Here is a 14,552-nt window from a genome sequence, read left to right as displayed (position 1 = left end):
AATGAAAAGTTCTTGTATACATTCCACATTGGCATAGAGTATGACTTTTAATTAGTATTTTAGTAAGTTCAGCTGTTGTATTTATAATAAATAGTATATTCCATAGAGTAACATTTACTATAGTATTTTGAAAAGGTGCAGAAAAGCGAGGAAAATTCTTAAAGAAAGATAAAATAATTTATTTGTCTATTTCACCTCATTCTGCACATGAATTACAAAGGTCTCTGTATAAGCAATAAAAACATGCAAAGCTGACTTGGAATTTGTACCAGTTTTAGCCACAGTATGTTCAGAAGACAAGGATTTCTTTGTTCTGTCTGACTGTGTGTTTACAGCAATGTACTGATTTACAGAGAATAAAGCTATCTTCATCATCAGAAAGCCTAGAAAAAGATTTTTTGTGTGTGTGTTTTTTTTTTTAAATGGAACATTTCCAGGTTTTCACTCTCTCATGCAGAGTGGTGTGTAATCCTAAAACTCCTCTGAAGAAGAAAGGCATAAGAGCTTAGACCATCTCTAGAATCTCACTCCAACATATCCTTAATGTGGGAAGGCTAGCCAGGAGGTCAGGTTACTAACTTGTGAGTCAACAAACATGATTTAATTCCCAACCAATAACATGGCTATCAAGTTTCCTAGAAGAATAAAATAAAGTCAACATATTTAGGCAGGCAATTCAAGGCCCTTATACTGGACTAGTCATCTCAGGGATGACCAGTCAGTGGACTGCCTTGATTTTCTGGCTCCTACTAGTGCAGAGAGCTTTGATGCATTACCTCTGACAGCAATAAGAATAGCAGCGTCTCCCTCATCAAGCACTACCCCAACATATCAACATCTTTCCTCTTCCAAAGGTTATTTCCTCCACATAAGAGAAGAACAGAGATGTGTATTCACATGTGATGCTGAACTATGAACTGGGATGACTTTTGGCTTAAAAATCATGATGAAGGCAGGTTTGTCCCCAGACACTAAACAATGAACTCTGGCAGCTTAGGCACAGAAATATGTGCCGTTTCAGGCACCTGCTAGAGATTCAGTAACCTCCAGTAACACAGTTGATAATGTCTTACAGACTGCACATTAAAAACTGAACTGGGCACCTATAGAAGGACAATCTGGCCTTCCCTACTTTTGCTCCTGACTGTACCCTCTGGTTGGATCCTGAACCTGGCTCATTGCTTGCCATGTCTGGGACCATCAGTAGACCCTGTTAGAGCACACGGCACTGTGTGGTGTGTTCAGAGCCTACGGGACTGCAGCCCATTGGTGATGGTACAGCCCATGCATGGCTCACCCTCGGCTCCCTGCTTGCTTTCCTTTGGGGAGCAGCCAGCCCTTGCTGCTCCCTGTCAGACAGACTGGTTTCTCTCCTTCATGAATGGGTTGAATTGTACACAATTCACAGCAATGTTATTTTCTGTTCAGCATGCACTTAGATGCTACGGAGTCCAGATGTTACATGTAAAAAAAACTATGTTGTCTGCTTTTGCCCAGTAGGTTTCCAAACTTCATAGTGTATCCATGAGTGAACAGAGCCAAGCAACATGTTAAAAGCAGAAATTTTTAGCTTTCGAGTCTAGGTGCTAGAGTGAGTGTGGACTGAGCAAAACCGCAATGAGTAATGATGTGTTTTGATTATAAACCTTCTCCACATGTGGCCTTCTGCAAAGATTCTGAATGCATCATGCTTGCTGTCTATTAATGATTACTTTATTTTCCTACAGGGGAAAAGCAGAATTATACCAAAAAGTGTGATTTGGTGTCATTTGGTGTAATTTAGGTCAAACTCTCAGGGACACATTTATAGACAGTCAAATGCATACTTTGCTATTTTATATCCTCTCATAGTTACATATGGCACTGCACCCCTTCCTGACCTTTGTGGTTTCATCAGCCAGATGAAGGCAAGGTGCTGGAGTAAAGTTTAAGCCTTGCTTATGATGGGAGAAGGCAAACAGATTACTAGTTAGCCAAATGCATGTCTGATGGTAAGTATTCCATCCTACCTTTTGGGTCAGCTAGAAAAAGGAAATTTAAGGTTTTTCCAGCTAGGGGCATATTTGTGGAAGAAAAAAAAAAACAAACCCAGCAAAATAACTTTTCCCCATTTTATCCCTCTCATGCCACTATAGGCTATTACAGCACAAGGAAATGAAAGTTAACTGCTCACACTGTTCCAGTTACTAGGTCTTCTTTAACCTTTAAACCTATTATGTCTGTGAAAGGAGTCAAATGCACAATTCCCCAAAAAAGCAAATTTAAAACATCATAATGATAAGTTGCAGTCATGTTTCATGTACTACTAAGAACATTTATTTAAATAAGAAAGCACAATGCTATATGATAAGTTTTATTGCCAGTGGAATTGACCACAACAAAGACTTACGTGCTGGCCCAGAGGAGCAAGGGAGACTAGCCTGGAAAAGATGATGATATTTTTCAAATTAAAAGCAGAATTGAAGAATCTAATAAGACTTTGTTGAAATTTGAGAGATTCACGATTAACCATCATGGGACAAGCAAAATAAGAAAAATTATACTGACCGCTTCTACCCTGACTCAATCTCTGAACATATCTTTGTTCAGCTATTTAGGATATGCTGATTAGCTGTTTTTCTTTTGGGAAACAGGTAGATTTTCTTCTATTCCTTTTTCAGACACTTTTATCTTATCATCCCTAAACAGTGGACTTTATGATTAGTCATGGTATTTATTCCATCATATTTTGTAAAACACTGAACATCCTTTACACCACAATATGAATATTTTATATCTCCTTTTCCTCTGCAAATTTTTCAATACATAATTTAAGAATTTTTTCTCTGATTTCTATTTAGGGACTATGGAAAATAGCAAGTCCAGAAATTCCTACTAAGAAGTAAATTTTCTTCAAAATCAACCCTAGGGATATCCCTATGGATAAATCCTTAAACAAACACACTTGCCTTCTTTAGCTGACACAAAGCCATGCTTTACAACAATACATCACAGTAGTGGGTGATCACAAAACATATCTACAATAAACTTTTCAGACCCAACAGTTTGTTGGTTCCCCCAACTCGGACTGGGAGCAGGTAGATGCAATTAAATCATACAGAATTTTATTGTCAGGTTCTTAATGTGATTTTAATTGCTTCCATCTCAAAATCCAAAATAATTGGAAACATGTTAAAGAAAAAGTAAAGAAAGAAAGAAAAAGTGGTGACCAAGAGCAACACAAATGGATGGTCTGGCTTCAGCTAAAACAATGCTGGTTTGGGTAGATGCTTCCCAAAAGAATAAGAGATTCTCTTTAGCTCCATATGTACATCAGTTGAAATGTTCTAAAAACCTTTTATTCTTATTATTAACACCATTATTATTTTTAAAAAATGTTTTTGATGTTCCTTTAATTACAGCAGTTAGTACCAAAACAAGACTAGGCAGCCAGTCTTTCTGCCATTGCACAGAGCAGCAGAGAACTCCTGTCCCCAACTGATTATAGATAGGCAATTAAGGTGGGAAAGCAGATGGAAAGCAAACAGAATAATAAATGTCATAGTGGCAAACAGCACATTTCTTCCACAGTTTGGAGGTAGGTAGTTACTGAAAACAGGCTCAATTATACAAAAAAAAAATCAACCCTGAGAAATAGCAACTGAGAACAGGGATACTGTATGTCCAGTCTTCCCCAGTCATGGCCTCTTTCTTGCTTAGAAATTTTGTCTGGGTGCAATTTGAGGATATTCAGCATTGTCTAGGATTTCTGAACGTCTGGCAGATTGGAGCAACTCTGCAAAAGGTCTGACCAAACTCTGCTGGCAGACATCCTGAAATCTTGGCTGTTGTCTCAGTGCATGCGCAGATCAGTTGCATAGGTTGGTGTACTAAGTCCAGCACTTTTGAGAATCATCACACACGCTGCATGCAGGCTACACAAGGAATGCTTAAATACTTCTACCTGGAAAGTCCTGAGTATAACCATGATGGACATAGCTGACAGGGAGACAGCTATGAAGTGAATTTATGAGTTAAAGAGACTGAGAGACAGAATTGGAGCTCACAGACCACCACTCCTGTCTAAAACCTAGAAATTTCTTGAGCAGTAACTTGCACCCCTGTAGTTTTTTCTAAAGGACATATCATATGCAAGGCAGGGAAAATGGGTGTCAACACATGGGTGCTTGTGTCAGTTGATGAAGGGAAGTGTCTTTGAATAATTCTGGGTGTAAATGACACTGTGGGGAAGCAATTTTGACTGAATCCCACCTTAACCACTTCCCAGCAGAGCAGCCGCTCCCACTTTGCCTTTGTCTAAAGCTGAAACTCTTTGGAGCCACTGTTTCTATATGCCAATACAGAGTTATACAATAAAATAAAACCAAATAAAATAACGTATGCATTATTCATGAGGACATGTAAATGGGTAAAAAAACAGTACTGTGGTAAGTGAATATAATGGGAGGTCAATTACACCTAGGAAGAAGAAATAGCAGTAGAAGATCCAAACAGAAAAAAGATGTGCAATAAGCTGTTCACAGCCACCTAACTTGTGTTTATGTTCCTTTTTTATTTCAGCTGTCTATACCCCAATGTCTCTTCGATAAAAAATGTTTCAGTAACCTCTGAACGCACGACATTTTTCCCAAGAACGCTCACTGGTATGTGGAAAGAAAGTTCAAAAAAAATCTCCAGTCACATCGATATCTTTTTCAATTCTTTGCTCCCCAAAACAGGCCTCAGTGTTTCGTATCAGGTTTCTGGGAGTATCACAGTGCACGGTAGTTTTACAGATCAGCCCAAGTCCTCCCACAGCATTCACTTTCATCAGCCAACTGTCTCCCATGAAAACATGGATCTTTCCTGAATTTCTTCCTCACATGGCTCAGAATAGGCACCCCTCCAGAAAGCGCAGATCTAAAACCACTGGCAGCTTCATGCAATTAGCTGCCCAGTACATTTTGTAACAGCAAACATCTCATGCGGACAGCAAAGGATTTTGTGCCATGTCATCATCGTCTGTCATTACATGGGCTTCTCTCATTTCAGATCCTGCCATCTTAAATACAATGTAATTAAGGCATACTTCTGGAGTGCCTGCTGACTGAGGCTTGGAAATGGAGCACACAATGCTGCTTCGAGTCCAAAGCAAAGGGAAGATAACAAAGGTTTTGCCATGCAAAGCTGGTGCAGCAGCCACAGTAAAACAAATTGGTTAGATCTCCATTTTTCTATTAGCAGGTAGTTGAAAGGATTTACAAATGCTGTGGGAGTGTTTCCCTTCAACACTTCTTTTAACGCTTCCCATAACACACCACATAAATGGGTCTCCCCTCTATCTCAGAACAGAGGGCAGAATCACTGCCAATCTTCCCATTGCCTCTTGTTTCTCATTGCCTGATCCCAGTTTATTTTCTCAGGCACGATGTTTCAAAGAGTACCTGTGAAACCACCAGCAGCAAAAGCAGCTCAGAAGTTGGCAAATTGATGCACATTGGACTGATTTGAACAGATACGGTGTTGCGACAGCAGGATGGTAGAAGGACAATCAGAAAGCACATTAAAAAGGGGCAGGATTTGACATTGACCTGGCTTGCCTTAAAATTTACCATCCAGCTCCCTTACCTGGAGGGGGATGAAAGGGGAAGAGCAGAACAGTAACTACTCAGTTGGCAGCAAACTGAACTAAGTACCCCAACATCTACTCAAACTATGAACTACATGTCAATACATGAAATCTAGCTCCTTGGGATTAGAATACCAGACTAGATTTAGTAGTGTGATATCTTGGTTCTGGCAATGGACCATATATGATGGTTCACATGAAGCAGAAAAACAACCCATACTGCACTGTTGCCAACTGTGCAATGCTTTATCCAAGGAGAAAAATTCTTTCCTGACCCCTAGGCAATCAGTCTGTGGTCTGTAGCATGACATTTGGCTGTTCCTCTCAAGCAGAGCTGTAGCACAAGTATTCGTCAGGCTCATAAAATTAATGACCGTCAATATTACCCTCAAAACTTATAGGTGTGCAGCCAAAGCAGGTTGCGTTAACTGCTTGCCGCAATCAGATGCAGAGGTTAATATCACTCTGGACAGAGAAGGGTTTGTTGGAAACTGATGGTTCTTTGACTTGTCATTTTTTACTGCTTGACACTCAGTGACATTACAGTAAAGAACCAGAAGTGTTCACGCTATATTTTTGATGTAGTGAGCCTATTGCTATTTAAGTTCAGCAAAATTATGTGTGGGCAGCTAATCACATAGTTATCAACTAAAAATGCTTGTTTTGGGCCACCACCTTAATTTTTTTTAAAAGCAAAACTCTGCTGCAGACTATTTTATTGGTCTCAGAAGCCAAACCTTAAAATAGGGAGGGAAAGATCAAGAGAATGTGGTTCAGTGGTTAGAGAACAGTAAAGATTCTCATTTTTTGTTCTCAGCTTCTCCATCAGTTTGCTGCAGAAACTTAAGTAAATCTCTCTATGCCTTGAAGTACCTTTCCGTACAGGAGTTAACATGGACTAGGGAAACCTGGATGAGAGCACTGACATTCACTGACTCCTTATGTGAGCAGTCACAGCGCAGAGCCCTGCTGGGGTCAGTCCATCCTGCTGCTCTCTTCACCTACACACATCACCAGGACTTGAGGGTCCCAGTATCTTTTTCTGCTGCAGAAAGCCAACCTGCTTTCTAAGACTTCCCCAGACAGTCATGAAAGAATTTTTCAGTGCTTCTAAACACAGGAAGGGAACTGGAGGATTAGCTTGCCATCTTAATACACAAACAGCAAGGCTAACAAACTCCAGCAAAAGCTGAACCTCAGCCTTAACACTAGGATGGGCCAATTCAGGCTGAGAGCAACACTTGAGCAGTGGGTATAGGTGGATGTGGAGTGGAGTCAAGGCAACATTTAAATAACTGCTAGGTTCTACAATGGAGACATATCTTCCTCTCTAAACAGTTACAGCGCGAACTTAGAGCTGGATAAATAAAGTTTCCCAATATTTAGAAGTCAAATTTCTAAATATGAAGGAGGAGATCTTCTCAAAAAGGATGGAGTTTGAGGCATAAGACAGGCTTCAGACTTAAGTCACTGCACCTGTAGTCTCTGAAAGACCAGTAAACAGGATACTAAGAAATCAGTAGGCATAAAACCAGGCAAAGTTGTGGAAATCTGTGGCCACCCTCTGCCCATCACAAGAAAAGGAAACTTGTACAGATTTGCAAATTCCAGTGAAAAATCTTTCTAGGGGCTTCTGCGCAGCACTCATATTAATATATCCTTGCCATCCTCATGAGAGTTAGAAAAGCTAGCGAAATTAATGGAAATGTTTAAAAGCTTTATTTCATTTGACTGTATGGAAAATCATACTACCTGCATCTGTATTGGTCTACTGTAATGTTTTGAACCTTTGCTATAGAATAGTGCAGCTGAGTTTCAGAGAGTGAGAGAGACCGAAACAAATTAACTTTTAAACTAGATATATGGCTAATGATCTTGTACTTGTAGGTCAGCATAGTAATGTGCTCCGTGTCATAATTAAAGTGTCCTGCACAGTTTCAGAAAGTGAAACTTAGGAACACCCAAAGTCTGAAAGAATTTGATAGGATACTGTGCTTGGATTATGAATTGATCAAATGTTATCAGCAGCATCAAAATACCACCTTGCCTGATAATTTACAGATGCTTATTCAGGTGCTACGGCTGCAAAGGATTTCCCTGGCATCTCATGTGACACTTGCCACAGAAACCTCCATGATATTTGCTCCAAAGAAAGGAATCTCCTTCATTAGTATCCATTGAGCATTATAAAATCCAGTGATATTCAGATGAATTAGAAAGATAAAGATATACAATCACAATTTAATGTTGCAAAGCACTGATATATATTCCAGTGATTAATCCAACAGAGAAAGAAACAGCTTAAAACAAAGTCTGGTAACATTCTGGCCTGCTCTTTCTTTCCAAGAGTATCTTAAAGGCTCTGACGGACAAGCTACAATGCCTTAGCACAAGGCAGGAGATTACTACCATGAGCTGTTCACCTCACACATGATGTGCAATTGAAGAACAGCATATCAATCAATTCCTAACAAGCTAGGAACCCACAACACAATTTCATAATAATCTGGGATGGTTTCCCTTACAATCTCCTCAGCAATTGATTGATGAACAACTGAGATGTCCCCGCAACAGACATTTGGGGAGCATCTAGGGAAGGTAACCTTGCCTTTGCCTTACTAAGTGGTTCCACCCCTCAGTCGGTGCTCCAGGCCAAAATCATGCTCATACACTTGAAAGACGATGAGCTAACTTTTTACACTGAGGTCACATTGGAAAACAGATCTGCAGTCAGATATAGATAAACTTGCTGAGATTTTAGTAAGAAAATCAGGGTGGTAGTGGGAGGAACAGAAAAAAAAGAATTCTTGTTAATGGCAATGCCAGTTCCTTTCTACCTCCAATTTCCTACATTTATGGGCTATCTCTCAATTTCTGCACTCTCCTTGATCTTGAATTGCCATTTCACACAACTTATCTTACATGCTGCTGGAAAGAAAAGCAACAAGTTTGACTCTGGGGCCCTCTCTTCCTTGTTCACTTAATGAGCGTACAGGATCATCACAATATCAGATTTATATCCTGTCTTGGATTCTCAAAATGTTTGTACTTTCTGATAAGATAAATTCCACCGCAGAGGAACTCTTTGAAGAAAATCTCCTGTCTAGCCATTTTAAAAACTTTTTATTTTTCTTTAGCCTGAGTCTAGTTTAATATTTATACTGTGTGATGAAGCAGAGTATCATAACTCTGCTTCAACCCATCATAACATCTGTAGCCTATTTTCCAGGATAGAAAAACCTAAGTATGTTCAGTAGCTACTTCTATTACTAAATCTTAATACATTGTTTTTACTAAGATTGTCTTTCTGAACCTGTCCTTCTGAACAGGTCCACTGTCCTTCTGAACCTCTGGAACATTAAAGTGACAGAAGAAGCAACATTGTACTAACCAGCTGAACATGGGCCCAGGTGATACAAGCGCTGCAGGCTGCTGCAGCTATTAAGTGACAGTATCCTTTCAAACTGTACTGTTGCGTTCCCTCTCACCCTGCCCATGTCACTAGACTAGGAGCACAAACAAAATACTAATTTGAAGCCGCCAGTTATAAACAACAGAACCAACCACAATCTCCCCAACCATGTTACATCATAAACAACAGATCACACAGACTCCATTTTAATAGTTGGTATTATAATTAAAAACCTTATTTCTCTTGCATAATATAATGAGAACATGCTGTGCTCCATTACTCTCTATGACCAATTATTATAATGTAGCTTGTTCCCCCCTCCCCCCCAAAAATATGAAAAAAATTGCAAGTTCGTATCTCAGCCTCCAGCTAGGGTGGATTCCAGGAAGTTTGGAACTAATTCACAATGATAAAGATTGGCTGTTTTATGTCTTCAGCTGTGTTACGTTTCTTCTCACCTGTGTTAGCTGAGAGAGGTAAAACAAAGTTCCTCCAGGGCAGCAAGCTGGACTGAACAAAAAACAGGCAATGCTCCCTGCGTAGCAAGAGGCTGAAGTGCCAAAGACAGTGGCTGTAATTGCGTCATCTTGGTTTGCCAAACCGTTAAGGCAGGCTACTTGCCACAAAATAATTGCAGATCTCACATGTATTTCAGCGAAGCTGCGGTCTTAATGTTTGGCACTTACAAAAGCACTTTGACTATTAAAGGTTTATTTCAGCTATACGGCATGCATGCAATTAGTATATTATCATCCCCATTTTAAGGATGGAAAATTAAAGATTTCAGCCATGCTCATATACCAAATGGGCAGAACTGGAATTTAGATTTTCATCAAGTAGGTTCAATCCAGGACTTCAGTCAAAGCTTTGTTCCTTCAAGGAACTTAAGCCTGTCAGTTTAATTAGTATTGAATTCGTGTATTTTTTCCAAGCTACTAAAAAAACCCCTCAGACTTTACCCTTCCAGCCTTCAAAGCAACTTTAAAAAGGGGATAGGTATCCCTGAAAAATTAACACTTTAAAACCAGATCTGAAAAAAATGCAAAGCAGTAATGGCACTCTAGCTTGTAGGTCGTTATATTTTACAATTGCTTCCATTGGACTAATAATAAAAGGTCCGCAGAGTGCACTAAAAATTGGAAATATCCCACTTGAGCTTTTAATTAGGAAACATGAGAAATGTAAAACCAAATCTTTTTGGTTTTAAACCAAAGCAACATCACATGCTTCAACTTTGATTTCACTGTACTGTTATTGCCAGTTGCAGCGTTGTCTGGAAGAACCAGTCAGAGTTAGAATAGTATTGTGCATAGGTGTCACATGCATAAAGTAGCAACATGTTGCCATTTTTTCCACTATGTCTGCAACAAAGCAAGGTGAAATAATGAGGTGGGGGAAGGATAAAAACAGTAAGAAAGGGAATGCCCACTGGGACTGGCCAATGTAATAAACACAGGGTTTCTGACTGGTGCCTTAAACTCACAATAGAAGTAAGCTAATTTTTTTAAAAAAATCTTTCTAAAGGTTTGATAAAAAACTGTTCTCTGGTTCAAACACTTTCATTGAAATTTTCTGCTTTTTATGAAAAATGCCAACTTTTCTTCAAAAAGTCAAATCTAAGAACAACTTCTGAGTTTTGATTTTGCACTTAAAAATTTATATACTCCAAAAATTGTTTTTCTGCCCCGTTCCTGTTGAAAAATCACAGTTCCTGGCCTGCTCTTGCATAAACAAATAAGATAAATATCAGATGCCCTCTACAGGCCCTCTCTTTAAGTTAGAGTTTCAGAAGTTATGAATTTCCCAAATTCTTTCTAGCCCTTGTTTTTGTTACAGTAAAGTTGCAGTTTCCTGCCTCTGTCAGACAAGTCCCACCACTTCAAAGATTAAAAGTGCGGTCAGTGTGATGATATAGCTGTCAGCATGCAATCAGAGCGTGACAGGGACAGAAGGAAGCTGAAAGGGCTGAGAAGGAAAACTGGCAGCTCCAGGATAAGGATTTGGGTGAAGGGAGAAGCAAGGAAGACAGCTAGAACAAGGAAGAGATCATACCAGGATTGAAGCATGAAAGAAATATGGATGCCAGTAAGCACAATTCAATGTCCCAAGCATGACGGGAAGGGGAGAACCTGGGATCCACACCCCACTACACACCCTTCTAAATCCTTTGGGTTAACAAGTTTCCTTGAACAAATCAATCTTTCCTCTGAAAATGCTCTTTTTGCTTTCAGATTAACAACATATATGGCAGGTGGTGCAGATACAAAAATGTCGTAACCCTCTTTACAGATTCCTAGCTTGACTACTAGGAAGAACGTGCTGTAGCAGGGTTAGACTTGTGTTACACATGAAGTTTCACGAACAGGCAGATTTGGGATGCAGGGAGATGAATGTGCAGTAGGAGAACATGTACTCTCTGATTAGAGACAGCTCTTGAATCAGTTTTCCACTGATATTAAGCTCAGTGCCTGGCATGCTCAACTAGGTTATACTTAGCACATCCCAGGTTTTGCAACAGTCTCCTCTACTCAGAAACAGACCTGTAATGCTCCTGCCTCCTCAGGAGGGTAAACACTGGTGTATTCTTCTTGAGTAAATGTCCTGTATTGCAGAGGCAACTTTACTATCTTTGCAGCCTACTAGGCAGCTTCAGGAAAGGGCAAGACCAAATGAAGGCATCCCCCCTCATCTCTGTTTCTTACCTTCCCCTCAAATCTTGCGGTGGCTCCCAGCTGCACTCGGATATTCCGAGGAGGAAGAGTAAATGCTGGTGCTTCAGCAGGGACAGGGGGGCTGAGTGTCAGGGAGGTTTTGGAGACTCGAGTAGATATCCCCAGTTTCACATCCCCCATGATGTGGACTGTAAAAGAGAAACAAGTGGTAATATAGAAGTTACGATGATTAATTACTTACATTACAGCAAAAGCTAAGAATCAGATCAGGAGCAGATTGTTCTATATGTATGCTATATTTGTATACATAGTAAGAGTCTTCAGCCTAAGGTGACAAGTGCTATTTTCTGCGTGGGGAACTGAGACCCAGGAAGATTGCCTGGTGTGCCTACAGTTGCGGTCAGGGTCACAGCCTTGAGCTGAACTCAGTTTGAACTCTCAAGTCCCAAGCCAGAGCCTTAACCAAAAAGTCATCCTTTACAACTGCATTAAAAGGTAATAACTTATTTCAGGAGGATATTTTCACAACGTGACTTTGATTTTCCTGGCCTGGAATACACCAAAATCAGTAAGTCTCAAAAGTAGAGCCAGCATTAAACAAGTACTTATGAAATAGAGAGGCCTCTGTTTGCACTGGATTTGAGTTGCAAGAGGGAATGTGGAAAATCTGATTTTTCATACCATGCTTTCAAGATCTTAAGAAATATCTGGATATCTCCCTCCAAAGTACTGCTAGTACATAACAAATATTTTTGCAGAAATTCCAAGTCTCTACTTTACTGCAAATCCTTCTACAGCACATAGACTAGTAAAATAGCATGGAGACCAAATTTCATAATGCTACAAAAATAGCGGTTTAGGGCCCTCATTACAGATATCTGCTTCAGAGGTGATTCTTCTGCTACACATTTCATACTTCCCAACAGAAAGCAAAAATTATTGCATTTTTGAAAAGTAAAATTTCAGGTTTTCCAGAAAAAAAAAGTAGTAGCTAACCCTAGTACTAATTCCTTGAATCATCTATGTAAATTAGAAGCCCCACTGTAAAACGCCTATTTAATAGACAAGTCTAACAAAGGAAAAAACCTGAGAGATGGCTTGACCCACCAATAGGTCATGTTGAACCAATGAAGAACACTGGGCTTCCAGTCATAATCCTCTGCCATAAATACCTATCCATGATAGACTATGTATTTATTAATCTGATTCTGATGAAAGTTACAATAAATAATATTTGAGTAAACAGTGAAACTTCAATCTGAACAAGAGAAAAATCAATTAAACTAGGGCCACATTATTCCTGACTGTATGAAGGATACTTTTTCTAGAATAGACTGCAGTTATTTGGGGAGCAGGGGAACACAAAACTCATTAATTTCCAAATAGGACTTACACTCCAATGTCACATGTATGCATCTGAAAACCCAGTCTGAGAACATAGTTTTCCATATAGCATACCTGACATGCTCCATAAACACACAGAAACACCTTCTCTACATTGATCAAAAACAGTTTAAGAGGGCAGTTCCTCTCATGGAAGTTATTAGTCTAAAAGTTAATCTGAACTAGAAGTTCTGGCACCCTCACAGTCAACAGAGAGAAAGAGGCACCTCCAGAGGGTGTTTTGTTCTAAGGTGTGGGAGCCACAGAGCTTTCTGCTTCACAGTATGTACTTGTCAGGAACTATGGTTTAGAAGGCAAATCTTTCCAAGATATCAGTTAAATTATGTATTCTCACAGATTTTCAAAAAATGCTTGAAATCTCCTTCCTCTGGATTAATTAAGATTAATTATAAGATTAATCCTCTGGATTAATAAGAATCCAGATGATGTGGACTTTGCATTTCTTCTGGAATGGTGTTCTGTTAGCATTTGTGTATCGACATGCAAAAAATCAATAAAATTGTCTAGCGTTTCTAACAATTGAATTGCTGAGACCAACACATAAATGGAATAAGGATGATTTCCTTAACCATGATGCAACATTTTAAAATGAGAAATTCTGCCTTCATTTACACAAGAGTTAATCTTGCAGTGAATCTCTGTTATTGGCACCCAGTCACTTGAGAGCACAGCGTAAGTCTCCCTTTCAGGTATAAGCAACTCTTTAAAACACAAACAGAAAAAAAACCCCAAACCCCCCAAAACCCCAAAATCTTTGTGCCTTAATTTACCAAAGAACCATATGAAATCATAACATAATTTAAATAAAGATGAAACTGACTGTATTCCAGAGATGAAAGACAAGAGATGAAATCAAAGACTTGCTTCTTTTCTAACAAATGTACTTAGAACCCTAACAGACAAGAATGACAGTCTCTCACAGCTATAGTCACTGCAGTGAACAACCATTTGCCTGAAAAGGTGGGAGAATTATTCTTTCAATTAATTGTTCTTTCATTATGGACAAGAGTCCAAACTTAGTTCTCCACTCAGCTAAAACCACCGTTTATCCCAGCAGACTTTCAATTACACAACTGTAAACGGATGCATACTGAGTCCGTATTTGCCAGCACATTTTTAAAATGTATTTTTCTTTACAGATTAAGAGCAAACATTTTTTCAAATCTCAAATTGCCACAAATATCAACTGTGATCTTTTGTCACTTTTAGTATATGATGTTGATAAGTTTGTATCTGCTTATGTCTTCTGAATTGGCCTAAATCCCATTTTAAGGTTTATTTCTAATTTTCTTTTTTTCTGTCCTCTTTCTCAAAGTGCTTCCTTGAATTTCTCTTTTCCACAGATGATCTTCACTTTTCAACATGCTCAGCTAACTACTCAATCTTCAGTTTTTCTTCCCACATGTTCTTCTCCTCTGCTAAGCTATACCTTTCCATAGCCTATAAATGCCAAAAT

The 14,552-nt window shown here is 39.2% G+C and overlaps 1 protein-coding gene across 4 annotated transcripts in view; it reads right to left on the bottom strand.

The window, feature by feature from the left end:
- MYLK (myosin light chain kinase) overlaps nucleotides 1-14,552 on the bottom strand; it is a 225,871-nt gene that overhangs the window by 146,852 nt on the left and 64,467 nt on the right. For all 4 annotated transcript variants that reach the window (XM_072873959.1, XM_072873957.1, XM_072873955.1 and 1 more), the window contains one exon: nucleotides 11,723-11,880. In XM_072873959.1, the coding sequence (XP_072730060.1) occupies nucleotides 11,723-11,872 (150 nt within the window). In that variant the 5' untranslated portion in view covers nucleotides 11,873-11,880. The remainder of the gene's footprint in view (nucleotides 1-11,722; nucleotides 11,881-14,552) is intronic.

The sequence above is a fragment of the Ciconia boyciana genome, chromosome 10 (assembly GCF_034638445.1).
Source record: "Ciconia boyciana chromosome 10, ASM3463844v1, whole genome shotgun sequence".
Lineage (NCBI taxonomy): Eukaryota > Metazoa > Chordata > Aves > Ciconiiformes > Ciconiidae > Ciconia > Ciconia boyciana.
The sequence above is the reverse complement of the archived record's forward strand: the minus strand, read 5'-3'. Positions and strand labels throughout refer to the sequence as shown.